General features: G+C 49.2%; 1 protein-coding gene across 11 annotated transcripts in view; it reads left to right on the top strand.

The window, feature by feature from the left end:
- The window catches only part of rimbp2b (RIMS binding protein 2b), a 190,325-nt gene that overhangs the window by 144,155 nt on the left and 28,763 nt on the right, over positions 1-17,407 (top strand). For all 11 annotated transcript variants that reach the window (XM_072240778.1, XM_072240777.1, XM_072240779.1 and 8 more), the window contains 3 exons: positions 857-1,026; positions 8,415-8,583; positions 14,815-14,918. In XM_072240778.1, coding sequence (XP_072096879.1) covers positions 857-1,026; positions 8,415-8,583; positions 14,815-14,918 — 443 coding nt within the window. The remainder of the gene's footprint in view (positions 1-856; positions 1,027-8,414; positions 8,584-14,814; positions 14,919-17,407) is intronic.

Raw genomic sequence — 17,407 nt, 5'->3', positions numbered from 1 at the left:
GATCATTGCACAACACCCAATCCAGCACAGCCCATCCCCTAGTGGGCTCAACAACATCTGTTCTAAAAAGCCATCCCTTAGACATTCTACAAGTTCTCTCTCTTGAGGTCCAGTACTGACCTGGTTTTCCCAATCCACTTTCATGTTAAAATCCCGAACGATTATCATGACATTGCCTTTCTGATCTGCCTTTTCTATCTCCTGCTGTAATTTGTAATCCACATCCTGGCTGCTGTTTGTAGGCCTGTATACAACTGCCATTAAGGACCTTTTACCCTTGCCATTTCTTAACTCAACCCATAGAGACTCTACACCTTCCGAACCTACGTTATCCCTTCCTAATGATTTAATATTATTTCTTATACACAGAGTCACACCACCCCCTCTGCCTACTAACCTATCTTTCCAATACACCGTATATCCTTGGATGTTCAGCTCCCAATGGCAACCATCCTTTAGCCAAGTTTCAGAGATGGCCACAACGTCATACTTGCCCATCTGTAGCTGAATTTCAAGATCGTCCATTTTATTTCTTATGCTGTGTGCATTCAAATATAACACTCTCAGTCCAGTATTTGTTGCCTTCTATTTTACCTGCATCATGCCTCTATTGCCCTGTAACTCGTCCCAATAGCTGTGATTAAGCCTCATCTCCTGCCTGTCATTTCTATCATCTCTGTTGCATACTATCTTTGATTTATTTCTGTTTTCCCCTTCCTCAGCCCTGTCACTCCGGGTCCCATCCCCCTGCCAAATTAGTTTAAACCATCCTGTGTGTGTGTGTGTGTGTTGCTGTGGATTTCCAGTATCTGCAGAATCGCTCATGTTTAGGCTCGTGCCCTGGGCTTTTTTACAGACAGGTACTCTGGGAGAGAACTCTACGATGATGCCGAGCCTGCACTGAGTGGGGCAGACGTGCTGACCAGGGTTTTCGTGGCTCTCTTCGACTACGACCCGTTGTCGATGTCACCAAACCCCGATGCAGCTGAGGAAGAGCTGCCGTTCCGAGAGGGACAGATCATTCAGGTATTCTGAATCAGAATCAGAACTAGGTTTAATGTCACTGACATGCCTCATGAGATTTGTTGTTTTGCAGCAGCAGTACATTGCAATACATAGTAATAAAAATAACTATAAATTACAGTGAGAAATACATAATTTTAATTGAAAGCCCTCTGGTTTACGTGGCTGCGTGAGGCAATGGAATACACACTCCAGTCCCCTCCAAACCCATGAGATTGAGGTAGCTTTCTCACCCCAAACCCCGATTTGTGTAATCCGCTACCCTGTTGCAACTCAGTGCCAAGAAATAACAGGCAGCACACTGCCTACGATTGAAGGAATTATATTTATTAATCTTAACTAAAGGGTTAGTGAAGAAAAGGAGAAAAGAAAGCAAGAAGGGCCCATTATAATTAATTAGCCAAATGTGCACAAGTTGGAGCTCGACTCTTTCAAAAGTCATATTCACCGATTCTCCAGCACCTGGCTCCATCGAATCACGGTCCCCCACCGGGTCAAATCCTACGACCGGTTCTCTCCAGCGCCGTCTCTCTCCCTCTCCCGCCGAACAAGGACCCAGCTGACGTTCCAAAGTACTCGTTATTTCTGACCGTAACCCAAACACCGCTTCTACAGGAAGACCATACCTTAGCAGTGAAACCTTTCCCAGTGTGTTCCGTGATAAAATGAAGCGGGTAGTACAAAGAGTGAGCAAAATCAAAACCAAAATAGTGAGGTAGTGTCCATGGGTTCAATGTCAGAGGGGAAGAAGCTGTTCCTGAATCGCTGAGTGTGTGTCTTCAGGCTCCTGTACCTCCTTCCTGATGGTGGCAATGAGACCAGGGCATGTCCTGGGTGATGGGGGTCCTTAATGATGGATGCTGCCTTTTTGAGGCATCGCTCCTTGAAGATGTCCTGGATGCTGGGGAGGATTGTGCCCGTGATGGAGCTGGGTTAGTTTACAACTTCCTGCAGCTTTTTCCGATCCTGTGCAGTAGCCCTCCCCCCACCCCCCATACCAGACGGTGAAACAACCAGTTAGAATGCTGTCCGTGGTAGAGCTGTAGAAACGTGCGAAGGACAGGCTGATGGCCTGGGGTGAGGGAGTGCAGAGGTTCAGCTGGTGGGTTTTGTGCCCCAATTCACCCAATACAGAGGGCTTACAGAGAAAATGGGTCAAAGATCCTCCCAAGCTTGAACATCAATTTCTCTAATTCCCAGTAATTCTGTTTCTCACTTTTTCCGTTGCCCATTCTGGTTTCCCTCTCACCCCTTCTCTTCTCATCTGCCCTTCACCTCCCTCTGGTGCCCCTCTTCCTTCCCTTTCTCCCACAGTCCACCCTCCTCTCCTATCAGATGCCTTCTTCCTCAGCCCTTTACCTCTTCCTTCACCTCCCATCTTCTTACTTCATCTCCCCTCCCCCACCTGGCTTCACTGATCATCTTCTAGCTTGGCCTCCTCCCCCTCATGTCTCCTCCTTATTCTGGCTTCTGCCCCCTTCCTTTCCAGTCTCGGCCCAAGATGTCAACTGTGTATTCCCCTCCATAGATGCTGCCTGATCTGCTGAGTTCCTCCAGCATTGTGTGTGGGTTGCTCAGTTAGCTGAAGCCAGGTTCCTGTGTGGACACACAGAAGGGTGTGTCAGCGATGTGCCCTGCCTCAGACTGCTGAGGTTCACTCACTGTTTTGCTGTTTATCCCCCCTTCTCCACAGCCAGGGATTGAGGAAACCCTTCCAAATCAGTCATCCTGAGATACATTGCCCCCAGCTCCACCTCATTAAAACCCATGTTGGATTCTGTTGTTTGTAATCCACTGTTGTTTTGGAGGTCCGGAAAGAGGCATCACGGGAGCAGAATTGGCCCATCGAGTCTGCTTTAGAAACATAGAAACATAGAAAATAGGTGCAGGAGTAGGCCATTCGGCCCTTCGAGCCTGCACCGCCATTTATTATGATCATGGCTGATCATCCAACTCAGAACCCCGCCCCAGCCTTCCCTCCATACCCCCTGACCCCCGTAGCCACAAGGGCCATATCTAACTCCCTCTTAAATATAGCCAATGAACTGGCCTCAACTGTTTCCTGTGGCAGAGAATTCCACAGATTCACCACTCTCTGTGTGAAGAAGTTTTTCCTAATCTCGGTCCTAAAAGGCTTCCCCTCTATCCTCAAACTGTGACCCCTCGTTCTGGACTTCCCCAACATCGGGAACAATCTTCCTGCATCTAGCCTGTCCAATCCCTTTAGGATCTTATACGTTTCAATCAGATCCCCCCTCAATCTTCTAAATTCCAACGAGTACAAGCCCAGTTCATCCAGTCTTTCTTCATATGAAAGTCCTGCCATCCCAGGAATCAATCTGGTGAACCTTCTTTGTACTCCCTCTATGGCAAGGATGTCTTTCCTCAGATTAGGGGACCAAATCTGCACACAATACTCCAGGTGTGGTCTCACCAAGGCCTTGTACAACTGCGGTAGTACCTCCCTGCTCCTGTACTCGAATCCTCTCGCTATAAATGCCAGCGTACCATTTGCCTTTTTCACCGCCTGCTGTACCTGCATGCCCACTTTCAATGACTGGTGTATAATGACACCTAGGTCTCATTGCACCTCCCCTTTTCCTAATCGGCCACCACTCAGATAATAATCTGTTTTCCTATTTTTGCCACCAAAGTGGATAACTTCACATTTATCCACATTAAATTGCATTTCATTTCATCATGGCTGATCCATTTCCCTCTCATCCCCAATGTCCTGCCGTCTCCCCGTATCCCTTCATACCCTGACTAATCAAGAATCTCTCAACACCTGGCTTAAATATACCCAATGATGGTTCCCACAGCCACCTCTGGCAATGAACTCCACAGTTTCACCACTCTCTGGATAAAGAAATCCCTCCTCATCTTCATTCTCAATGGGAAGTAACTTAATTCTGAAGCTGTGTCCTCTGGTCTTAGACCTTCCCACCATAGGAAGCATTTGTCCATATCCACTCTATCAAGGCCATTCAATATTCAATCGGTTTCAATGTGATCCTCCCTCATTCTCCTAAACTCCAGTGAGTATAGTCCCAGGGCCATCAATTGCTCCTGATGCTCCTGATATTATAACTCTTTCAGTCCCGGAGACAATTTTGTGAACCCCCTCTGGACTATCTCCAATGCCAGCACACCCTTCCTTAGATAAGGGGCCCCAACCTGCTCACAGTACTCCAAGTGAGGCCTCACCAGTGCTTTGTAAAGCCTCTACATTAGATCCTTGCTTTTATATTTAAGACAAAACAGGCACAAACCTGTCACTTCAGAATAACTTCATTAAGCATTAATAGAACAAAGAGAATCGAAAAGCAGACAGTGACAGAGTTGAGTAGCAGGAGGGAGAGAGAAGCAGAAAGAAAGAAAGGGAAGAAGATGGCACAGCCACGTACTCACCTCTTTATAACCGATCAATAAGAAATATTTCATTTAAATTTACAGATAAGAGTTAACCAATCAGACAGCTCCTATTCAAATAATACTGCACCAGAGCTTTCGAGAATCAGACAAATGTAGCTACTAGGGGCACACTGAACAACTACATATACATACTGTGACCACTAGAGGGCACACTGAACAACTGCATATACACACTGTGACCACTAGAGGGCACACTGAACAACTGCATGTACACACTGTGACCACTAGGGGACACACTGAACAGCTGCATATACACACTGTGACCACTAGGGGACACACTGAACAACTGCATGTACACACTGTGACCACTAGGGGACACACTGAACAGCTGCATATACACACTGTGACCACTAGGGGGACACACTGAACAACTGCATATACACACTGTGACCACTAGGGGACACACTGAACAACTGCATATACACACTGTGACCAGGAGGGGACACACTGAACAACTGCATATACATACTGTGACCACTAGGGGACACACTGAACAACTACATATACATACTGTGACCAGGAGGGACACAATTAACAACTGTATGTACACACTGTGACCACTAGGGGACACACTGAACAACTACATATACATACTGTGACCAGGAGGGGACACACTGAAGAACTGCATATACATACTGTGACCACTAGGGGGACACACTGAACAACTGCATATACATACTGTGACCACTAGGGGGACACACTGAACAACTACATATACATACTGTGACCAGGAGGGGACACACTGAACAACTGCATATACATACTGTGACCACTAGGGGGACACACTGAACAACTACATATACGTACTGTGACCACTAGGGGACACACTGAACAACTGCATATACATACTGTGACCACTAGGGGACACACTGAACAGCTGCATATACACACTGTGACCACTAGGGGACACACTGAACAACTGTATGTACACACTGTGACCAGGAGGGGACACACTGAACAGCTGCATATACATACTGTGGCCACTAGGGGGACACACTGAACAACTACATATACATACTGTGACCACTAGGGGGACACACTGAACAACTGTATGTACACAACAGGAATTCTGCTGATGCTGGAAATTCAAGCAACACACATCAAAGTTGCTGGTGAACGCAGCAGGCCAGGCAGCATCTCTAGGAAGAGGTACAGTCAACGTTTCAGGCCGAGACCCTTCATCAGGACTAACTGAAGGGCTAGTAAGAGATATGAAAGTGGGAGGGGGAGGGGGAGATCCAAAATGATAGGAGAAGACAGGAGGGGGAGGGATGGAGCCAAGAGCTGGACAGGTGATTGGCAAAAGGGATACAAGAGGATCATGGGACAGGAGGCCCGGGGAGAAAAACAAGGTGGTGGGGGGGGGGGAACCCAGAGGACGGGCAAGGGGTATAGTCAGAGGGACAGAGGGAGAAAAAGGAGAGTGAGAGAAAGAATGTGTGTATAAAAATAAATAACAGATGGGGTATGAGGGGGAGGTGGGGCATTAGCGGAAGTTAGAGAAGTCAATGTTCATGCCATCAGGTTGGAGGCTACCCAGACGGAATATAAGGTGTTGTTCCTCCAAAGGAGTGTGGCTTCATCTTTACAGTAGAGGAGGCCGTGGATAGACATGTCAGAATGGGAATGGGATGTGGAATTAAAATGTGTGGCCACTGGGAGATCCTGATTTCTCTGGCGGACAGAGCGTAGGTGTTCAGCAAAGTGGTCTCCCAGTCTGCGTCGGGTCTCACCAATATATAGAAGGCCACATTGGGAGCACCGGACGCAGTATATCACCCCAGTCGACTCACAGGTGAAGTGTTGCCTCACCTGGAAGGACTGTCTGGGGCCCTGAATGGTGGTAAGGGAGGAAGTGTAAGGGCATATGTAGCACTTGTTCCGCTTACAAGGATAAGTGCCAGGAGGGAGATCAGTGGGGACGGATGGGGGGGACAAATGAACAAGGGAGTCGCATCGGGAGCGATCCCTGCAGAAAGCAGAGAGAGTGGGGGAGGGAAAGATGTGCTTAGTGGTGGGATCCCGTTGGAGGTGGCGAAAGTTACGGAGAATAATATGTTGGACCTGGAGGCTGGTGGGGTGGTAGGTGAGGACCAGGGGAACCCTATTCCTAGTAGGGTGGCGGGAGGATGGAGTGAGAGCAGATGTGCGTGAAATGGGGGAGATGCATTTGAGAGCAGAGTTGATGGTGGAGGAAAGGAAACCCCTTTCTTTAAAAAAGGACATCTCCCTTGTACTGAAATGAGAAACCTCATCCTGAGAGCAGATGCGGCAGAGACGGAGGAATTGCGAGAAGGGGATGGCATTTTTGCAAGAGACAGAGTGAGAAGAGGAATAGTCCAGATAGCTGTGAGAGTCAGTAGGCTTATAGTAGACATCAATGGATAAGCTGTCTCCAGAGATAGAGACAGAAAGATCTAGAAAGGGGAGGGAGGTGTCGGAAATGGACCAGGTAAACTTGAGGGCAAGGTGAAAGTTGGAGGCAAAGTTAATAAAGTCAACGAGCTCAGCATGTATGCAGGAAGCAGTGCCAATGCAGTCGTCGATGTAGCGAAGGAAAAGTGGGGGACAGATACCAAAATAGGTTTGGAACATAGATTGTTCCACAAAGCCAACAAAAAGGCAGGCATAGCTAGGACCCATACGGGTGCCCATAGCTACACCTTTAGTCTGGAGGAAGTGGGAGGAGCCAAAGGAAAATTATTAAGAGTAAGGACTAATTCCGCTAGACGGTGCAGTGTGGTGGTAGAGGGGAACTGATTAGGTCTGGAATCCAAAAAGAAGCGGAGAGCTTTGAGACCTTCCTGATGGGGGATGGAAGTATATAGGGACTGGACATCCATGGTGAAAATAAAGCGGTGGGGGCCAGGAAACTTAAAATCATCGAAAAGTTTAAGAGCGAATATAGGTAGGAAGGGATTGAACAAGCGGGGATAAAACCGTGTCGAGGTATGCAGAAACGAGTTTGGTGGGGCAGGAGCAAGCTGAGACAATAGGTCTGCCAGGACAGGCAGGTTTGTGGACCTTGGGTAGGAGGTAGAAACGGGAAGTACGAGGTGTGAGAACTATAAGGTTGGTAGCAGTGGATGGGAGATCCCCTGAGCGGATAAAGTCGGTGATGGTGTGGGAGACAATGGCCCGGTGACCACTAGGGGACACAGTGAACAATTGCATATACATAATGTGACCACTAGGGGACACTCTGATCAACTGCATATACATACTGTGACCACTAGGGGACACACTGAACAACTGCATATACACACTGTGACCACTAGGGGACACTCTGATCAACTGCATATACATACTGTGACCACTAGGGAACACACTGAACAACTGCATATACATACTGTGACCACTAGGGGACACACTGAACAATTGCATATACATACTGTGACCACTAGGGGACACACTGAACAATTGCATATACATAATGTGACTACTAGGGGACACACTGAACAGTTTTATATATATATCTATATAGTCATAAAAATACAAGGTGTATTAATTGTTTAACTGCAAAGAAAGTAACAATTAAATTGTCAAACTGATGAATTAAGCAGTTTGAATCAATGCCCATCTGCCATCCTCCAGCCTGTATCAGCGCCACCCTGTCGAAGACCTGTTTATTATCTCATGCACAGTTATATGTCTGCACAGTTGCTCCAGGGCATTGGGATGTGCACAAGGGCCTCGGAAAGTGATCCAGTGTTTGTGCTGCTCTGGGTCGTTGCAGCGGGTACTGGAGCCTGGTGGTGCATGCCAGGGCTTTGTGGCACAGGCTTGGGTCAGTTCATTTATGGCATGCTGGGGCCATGTGTGTTCTGTAGTTTTGTGGAGCCTTGGAGCACGTGCTAGGGCTGGAGAAGGGTTGGAGGAATCATCCAGCATCTCTGCTGCACCAAAGGGGAGACTTGTGCCAGAGCCATACTAACGAGCAGCTCACCTTTCTTCAGGTCCATGGGAGCAAGGATGCAGATGGGTTCTACCACGGAGAGATTGACGGCAGAGTGGGTCTCATTCCCTGCAACATGGTGTCGGAGATCCAGGCAGACAGCGAAGAGATGGTGGAACAGCTGATGACACAGGGATTCCTGCCCCTCAACACTCCTGTGGAGAAAATTGGTATTGCTGGGTGGTTGTTGAGCGAGGCTTGTCTTCTGTGCTTGGAATGCGTTCATTTGCAATCTTCAGATGCTTAGTGCGAGGTGTGCAATTGGGTGTGGTTGTGTGTGCATTGGATCATAACAAGGGAGGCTTCTGATTGCTAACGCCACTGTAACACCTTTAATCAGGCAGGCTTACATTTCTTGGCCCAAAACTATCAAACTGCCCGCTTCCCTTCCACAGATGCTGCCTGACCTGCTGAGTTCCTCCAGCATCTTGGGTCCTGCTCAAGGTTCCCAGCGTCTACAACTCTCTCCCTCATCTTTCAGCTTTGCCTTGCTTCCTGTGCAAAAGAAACATTCAACAAACAGTGGAAGATGAGAGAGAGGCAAGTCTCCCCATGACCTGAGGCTGGGAGCCGTACCAATTGGCTCAGTGGGGTTGCTGTAGACACTGAGGGAGAGACTCTGCTGTCTGGGGGATGTGTTTTCCACTCTTTAACACTAGGCTGCTGAGGTTACGAAGCCTCTCAGATGAGACAGCTCCCTGAAGAAGGGTCTCGGCCCGAAACGTCAACTGTCGGTTCATTTCCATAGATGCTGCCTGACCTGCTGAGTTCCTCCAGCATTCTGTGTGTGTGGCGCAACACAGCATCCCATTCGTTCGCAGACATGGGGAGGGGGGTATTTCCCTGCCCAATCTTACCGCAGGCTCCTCCACGCCTCCCTCCATTGCTGCTGCATTGCCACTAGGATGCTCTCGGCTCACTAACACGCTGGTTCAATACCCAGCAGGCGTCCGAGAAATTCCTGCCGTTGCTTCACTTTTTCTCTTGTCTTTTGTTTCTGTTTGTACGCCTTCCCCGCTGAAGCCAACTCTGAGCGTTACAAAGAGAGTACGCGCTCTGTTACCCGCAGGTCCCGAAAATCCAAACGAGGTCTGTCTAAACTAACTTGTTCTCATAAAAGTCGTGTGCTGTCTATCTTTTGAGTGTGCTGATTTGCTTTGGGCCAATGAAGTGCATTGTTTCTTTTCATTTCTGTTGGTATCTGAGTGCTTGTGGAAAACCTCAAATAACAACTGTGTGTACATGAGGCAGAGTGTGAGTATGTGTACACAAGACAGAGAGCGTGTGTACACGAGACGGGTGTGTACACGAGACTGTGTGTGTACACAAGACAGAGAGCGTGTTTGTACACGAGACAGTGTGTACACAAGATTGTGAGTGTACACGAGACAGAGAGAGTGTGTGTGTACACGAGACAGAGAGTGTGTGTTCATGAGACTGTGTGTGTAAATGAGACAGTGTGTACACAAGACAGAGAGAGTGTGTGTACATTGAGACTGTGTGTGTGTGTAAATGAGACAGTGTGCATACACGAGACTGTGTGTACATGAGACTGTGTACATAAGACAGTGTGTGTACACAAGACTGTGTGTACATGAGACAGTGTGTGTGTAAATAAGACGTGCATACACGAGACTGTGTGTACCTGAGACAGTGTGTGTACACGAGACTGAGTGTGTGTAAATGAGACAGTGTGTGTACGAGACAGTGTGTACACGAGACTGTGTGTATATGAAACAGTGTGTGTACATGAGACAGTGTGTACATGAAACTGTGTAAATGACACAGTGTGTGTACACGAGACAGTGTGTACGAGACAGTGTGTGTACATGAGACAGTGTGTACATGAAACTGTGTAAATGACACTGTGTGTGTACACGAGACTGTGTACTCAAGACTGTGTGTGTGTAAATGAGACAGTGTGTGTACACGAGACTGTGTGCAAATGAGACAGTGTGTGTACATGAGACAGTGTGTACACGAGACTGCGTGTACAAGACTGTGTGTACACGAGACTGCGTGTACAAGACTGTGTGTACACGAGACTGTGTGCACATGAGACTGTGTACACAAGACAGTGTGTGTATATGAGACAGTGTGTGTATATGAGACAGTGTGTGTACATGAGACAGGGTGTACATGAGACAGTGTGTACACGAGACAGTGTGTGTACATGAAACAGTGTGTACATGAAACTGTGTAAATGACACAGTGTGTGTACACGAGACAGTGTGTGTATATGAGACAGTGTGTGTACATGAAACAGTGTGTACATGAAACTGTAAATGACACAGTGTGTGTACACGAGACAGTGTTTACATGAGACAGTGTGTACATGAGACTGTGTGTAAATGAGACAGTGTGTGTACATGAGACTGTACACAAGACAGTGTGTGTACACGCGACTGTGTGTGTAAATGAGACAGTGTGTACATGAGACTGTGTACATGAAAGTGTGTACACGAGACAGTGTGTGTACACGAGACTGTGTGTACATGAGACTGTGTGTACATGAGACTGTGTACACAAGACAGTGTGTACATGAGACTGTGTGTGTACACGAGACTGTGTGTACATGAGACTGTGTGTAAATGAGACAGTGTGTGTACTCAAGACTCTGTGTGTGTACATGAGACTATGTGTGTGTAAATGAGACAGTGTGTGTACATGAGACTGTGTGTAAATGAGACAGTGTGTGTACATAAGACAGTGTGTACATGAGACTGTGTGTAAATAAGACAGTGTGTGTACACGAGACTGTGTGTACATGAGACAGTGTGTGTACACGAGACAGTGTGTGTACACGAGACTGTGTACATGAGACTGTGTGTACACGAGACTGTGTACATGAGACAGTGTGTGTACATGAGACTGTGTGTACACGAGGCTGTGTACATGAGTCAGTGTGTGTACACAAGACTGTGTGTGTACACGAGACTGTGTGTACACGAGACTGTGTGTAAATGAGACAGTGTGTGTACTCAAGGCTGTGTGTGTGTAAATGAGACAGTGTGTGTACAGGAGACTGTGTGTACACAAGACAGTGTGTGTACATGAGACTGTGTAAATGAGACAGTGTGTGTACATGAGACTGTGTACACAAGACTGTGTGTACATGAGACAGTGTGTCCACAAGACAGTGTGTACATGAGACTGTGTGTACACAAGACAGTGTGTGTACATGAGACTGTGTGTAAATGAGACAGTGTGTGTACATGAGACAGTGTGTAAATGAGACTGTGTACATGAGACAGTGTGTCCACAAGACAGTGTGTACATGAGACTGTGTGTACACAAGACAGTGTGTGTACATGAGACTGTGTGTAAATGAGACAGTGTGTGTACATGAGACAGTGTGTAAATGAGACTGTGTACATGAGACAGTGTGTGTACATGAGACTGTGTGTACATGAGACTGTGTGTGTACACGAGACTGTGTGTACATGAGACAGTGTGTGTACACAAGACTGTACACAAGACAGTGTGTGTACATGAGACAGTGTGTGTACACGAGACTGCGTGTACATGAGACAGTGTGCAAATGAAATAGTGTGTAAATGAGACAGTGTGTACGCGAGACTGTTTGTATATGAGACTGTGTATACACGAGACTCTGTGTACATGAGACAGTGTGTGTGTACATGAGTGTGTGTGTGACAGTAAAAGGGGGAGAGAGGGAGAGCTGTGTGTGTGTTTGTGAGTGTGAGATTCTCTCCTCTGCCTTTGAACGGGCATCCCTTGTTTATCTGGCACTCTGTGTTTTCCACTCTGGGTGAACTGCTCCACTCCTCACCGGCTCTGGGGAGTTTGGATTCTCCCCCCGCCCCACATCCGCTCTGAATCTGGTCACTCTAAACTCTGACCTGACCTGACCTGACCTGACCCCTACTTCACAGCAGTGATTGGATTCTGTACAAAGAGCTCGGCCAATGAGAGGAGAGCTGGCATTGCCTCTCAGATCCACATTCAGTTGTACATCAGAACAAAGCGTACAGTGAAATGTGTCATCCGTGTAACAACCTACAAAATCTAACAACGGGCCGGAGGCAGCCCATAACAGTCACTCACCACACATACTGGCATTAACATAACACGTCCAGCTTGTTCAGCAACAACGAGCCCCTTTCTTGCCTCCTTCTTCCCCCCACCTCCCTTTCCCCCTCTCCCACCTCCCTTTCCCCCTCCCCACCTCCCTCCCTCTCTCCTCCCCACCTCCTTCCCTCTCTCCCTCTGCCACCTCCCCCTCCCCCCACCTCCTTTTCCCCCTTCCCTACCTCCCTCCCTCTGCCCCTCCCCCACCTCCTCCCTCTCCTCCTCCCCTCTCCCCCTCCCCACCTCCCTATTCCCCCTCCCCCACTCTCTCACCCACCTCCCTCCCTCTCCCCCCCACCTTCCTCTCTCTTCTCTCCCACTCCTCTCACTTTCTCTCCCCCCCTCAAACCTTCCCTCTTTCCCCTCTCCTTCTGTCTCTCCGTCTCGCATTCTCTCTCTCCCCCTCCCTCACCATCTCTCCTCTCTCTTTGCTGTCTCTCCGTCCCACCATCTCTTCCTTCCCTCCCTCCTCTCACTCACTCACTCACTCACACACACACTCACACTCACACACACACTCACTCACACACACACTCACACACACACACACTCACACTCACTCACACTCATACAGACACTCTCACACTCATACAGACACTCTCTCACACACACACGCACACACACTCACACTCTCTCTCACGCACACACACACACTCACACTCACTCACACACACACTCACACTCACTCACACTCTCTCATACACACACACACACGCACACACACACACACACTCACACTCTCTCTCTCACACACACACACACACTCACAGAGTAGACATTCCAACAGCACAACTGAACAGCAGCACGGAACGAGACAACAACAGGAAAGGAAGCCCCTTCCCCACCCTTTGCCCTCACACACACAGACAGGCCTCTGGGCCTCCGACCTCCATTATACTCAGCGTCTCAGCTCTCAGATCATCACCAATGTCTGCCAGGCCGACTCCCAGGGATGGAGCAGTCACCCAGAGAGGCCGCGCCCCACCCCTCATGTCTTGTGTTCACCTCCGCGGGCGCCGTGTGTCTGCAGGATCTTCAGCTCTGTGAGGCAGGACCACGGGCGGGTCCCCAATTCCCGCCGTTTCCCGCGGTTCTCACCTCCGGGAATCACCGGCCGCGGCTGAACCCGGCCTTTGGCGACTGGCCCCAGACGGAGGGGAGGGGACGGGGTGGGTGTGGGGGGTCCAGTGAGAGTTGGAGACCCACCGGTGACTGGTCCCTGCCTCACACCGTTCGACACACAGGCCCATTGGCCCGGTCGGGTCACCTGTGGTCGCAAACAGAGTGGAACATTCCGGAGGCACTCAGCGGGTCGCGGAGAGGGAGGGAGAGACGGGGAGTTCACCATTCAGGTCGGAGGGGCCCATGCTGAGTGTTTCCGGCATGTTCTGTCTCAGTCTTAGGCTTCCAGTTGTCGGTGTTCGTGACCAGTGAGAAGGGTTGGTAAATTCCTGAGCTCCCTGTGATCAGGAGAAATCGAATCCCCCTCCACCTCCCTCTCCCCTCCTCCCCTCCCTCCGCCTCCCTCTCCCTCCACCTCCCTCTCCCCTCCTCCCCTCCCTCCGCCTCCCTCTCCCTCCACCTCCCTCTCCCCTCCTCCCCTCCCTCTGCCTCCCTCTCCCTCCACCTCCCTCTCCCCTCCCTCCGCCTCCCTCTCCCTCTCCCCTCCCCCCTCCCTCCTGCTCCCTTGGCCTCCCTCTCCCCTCCTCCTCTCCTTCCCTCTCCCCTACTACCCTCCCCTCCCCTCCCTCTCCCTGTCCCCAACCTCTCCCTCCCTCTCCCACTCCCTCCTCCTCCCCATCCACTCTCCTTCCCTCCCTCACCCCTCCCCTTCCTTCTCCCCTCCACTTCCCTCCCTCCCCTACCCCTCCCTTTACTCCTCCCTCCCTTTCCCCTTCACCTTCTTCCTTTCCCACCTCCCCTCCCTTTCCTACTTCCTCTCACCCTCCCTCTCCTCCTCCCCTTCCCTCTCCTCTTTCTCCTTTCCCTCCCTACATTCTGCATCAGTCCTTTGACCCAATCCTCCCTCTCCATCTGCCATCTTCCCCCCTCCCTTGTCCCCCTATTCTCCCTCACCCCTCCCTTCCTCTGCCCTTCTCCTCCCTCCTACCCCTCACCCTAAATTGGCCTCCTCTCTCTCCCTGGCTCCCCCTTGTCCTCCCACCCCACTTTCCTGATCGCTCGAGGTGCCAGGGATTTGGGGAGACGGAGGAGGGATGCTGGCTGGGTCGTGGCAAGGGGTGGGGGTGATGCCAGGGGACGCTGCTGTCCGTGTGATGGTTAAACTGGCCTTTCCTCTCCCACTACAGAGCGCGACAGGAGGAGCAGCCGCCCTTTTCCCCTCACGTCCCGCAGGATGGTGGCTCTGTACGACTATGATCCGAGGGAGAGCTCCCCAAACGTTGACGTGGAGGTAGGGGCAGAGGTCACATCACTTCCAAACCTCCCTCAGACCCCTTCCGGTAAAGGCACCATTTCCTCATGATAGGCCTGGATCTCTGACCACCTCCCATAGCAAACTTCCTGCAACCCTGCACCTCAGCGGGCTGTTTCCGGGAGGCAAGGTGACCGTAAGGGCCTTGAGACTAACGACAGAGGCATCACCACTCCAATGGGCCGAGTGGTCTCATCTTGTGCTGTGAGAAGCTCTTCAGTGTCAGCACGCTGGTGAGGTGCGGACCAGAAACCAAAACAGTTCCTTTCCCCAAGCAGTGAGGCTGATCAACACCTCCACCCACTAACCCACCCCTCCAACCCCCAACCATTTCCTGTCGGAGTCACCTTATGTACAGACACACTGTACCTAGCGTCACTTTATGGACACACAATCGATCTATTTATGAGGACCTCTGTTGGTCATGGATGCTGTGCCTCGGCTGTCTACGTGATGCACAGGCCAGGGCAGCACTATACGGAGAGTGAGCTGTTGCCCATGCAGCAGTCTCCCCCTCTCCGCACAGCTGGGGAACGGCAGAGACCGATACAGTTTGGCACCAGGAGCTGCCAGTCAGCGTTGAACTCAACGTAGGGCTCTAGCTCCGGAATTTTCCTCAGTGTTTACTCCTGTCGTCTTCCCCGTGTGTGGGTACAGCCACAAGACAGCAGAAGTTTGAGATCAGAGTTTTCCTTCTCCTAGATGAGATGCCAAACACAGCTGACATCTGCCCAGAGCAACTGGTTTTAAGACACCCGTGACCTGCCTCTCTTCTCCTGTCAGTAGAAAGAGTTCTGCAATCTATTTTACGTATTTATATTTATTTTGTTGTTTTATTATTGTGTTCTTTATCTTATTGTGGCTGCCTCCTCATCTCCATTCTAAAAGGACACCCCTCTATTCTGAGGCTGTCCTCTTTGGTCTTAGACTCTCCTACCACAGGAAACATCCTCTCCACATCCACTCTACCATCATTCGATAGGTTTCGATTAAGCTCCCCCTCACTCTTCTGAATTCTAGTGAATAGAGGCCCAGAGCCATCAAATGCCCTCCGCCATTCAATCCCGAAAAGTTTAATGAACCTCTTTTGAACCCTGTCCAGTTTCAGCACATCTTTTCTAAGATAAGGGGCCCAAAACAGCTCACAATACTCCAAGTGAGGCCTCACCAGTGCTTTATAAAGTCTCAACATTACACCCTTGCTTTTGTATTCTAGTCCTCTTGAAATGAATGCTAACATTGCATTTGCCTTCCTCACCCCAGACTCAACCTGCTAATTACCCTTTAGGGAATCCTGCACAAGGACTCCCAAGTCCCTTTGCGCCTCAGATTTTTGTATTTTCTCTCCATCTAGAAAATAGTCAATCCTTTCATTTCTTCTACCAAAGTGCATGACCATACACTTCCCAACACTGTATTCCATCTGCCATTCCTTTGCCCATTCTCCTAACCTAAGTCCTTTTTTAGCCTCTCTACTTCTTCAAAACTCTCTGCTCCTCCGCCTATCTTCCTATCATCTGCAAACTTTGCAACAAAGCCATCAATTCCATCATCCAAATCATTGACATATAGCGTAAAAAGAATCGACCCCAACACAGACCCTGTGGAACACCACTAGTCACCGGCAGCTAACCAGAAAAGGCTCCCTGTATTTCCACACATTGCCTCCTGCCAATCAGCCAATGCTCTATCCATGCTTGAATCTTTCCTGTAACACCACAAGCTTGTAGCTTGTTAAGCAGCCTCATGTGTTGCACCTTGTCAAAGGCCTTCTGAAAATCCAAGAGCACAACATCAACCCATTCTCCTGGTCTATCCTGCTTGTTATTTTCTCAAAGAATTCCAACAGATTTGTCAGGCATGATTTTCCCTTGAGGACACCATGCTGACTGGCCTATTTTATTATGGGCCTCCAAGTATCCCAAAACCACATCCTTTACAATCGACTCCAACATTTTCCCAACCACTGAGGTCACACTAACTGGCCCATAGTTTCCTTTCTTCTGCCTCTCTCCCCTCTTGAAGAGTGCAGTGACATTTGCAATTTTTCAGTTTTCCAGAATCCAGTGATTTTTGAAAGATCATTAGTAATGCCTCCATAATCTCTTCAGCCACCTCTTTCAGAACCCTGGGGTGTTCACCATCTGGTCCAGGTGACCCATCTACCTTCAGAACCTTCAGTTTCCCAAGAACCTGCTCCCTAGTAATGGTAACTTCACACATTTCATGCCTCCTGACACCTGGAACTTACACCATACTGCTAGTGTCTTCCACAGTGAAGATGAAGCAAAATACTTATTCAGTTTGTGCACTATTTCATTGTCCCCCATTACTACCTCTCCAGCATCATTTGCCAGCAGTCCAATATCCACTCTTGCCTTTCTTTTACTCTTTATGTATCTGAAGAAATTTTTGGCATCCTCTCTAATATTATTAATAATATTATAATTACTTTTATATTCTATCTT

This window comes from Mobula birostris, chromosome 22 (assembly GCF_030028105.1).
Source record: "Mobula birostris isolate sMobBir1 chromosome 22, sMobBir1.hap1, whole genome shotgun sequence".
NCBI lineage: Eukaryota > Metazoa > Chordata > Chondrichthyes > Myliobatiformes > Myliobatidae > Mobula > Mobula birostris.
The sequence above is the reverse complement of the archived record's forward strand: the minus strand, read 5'-3'. Positions and strand labels throughout refer to the sequence as shown.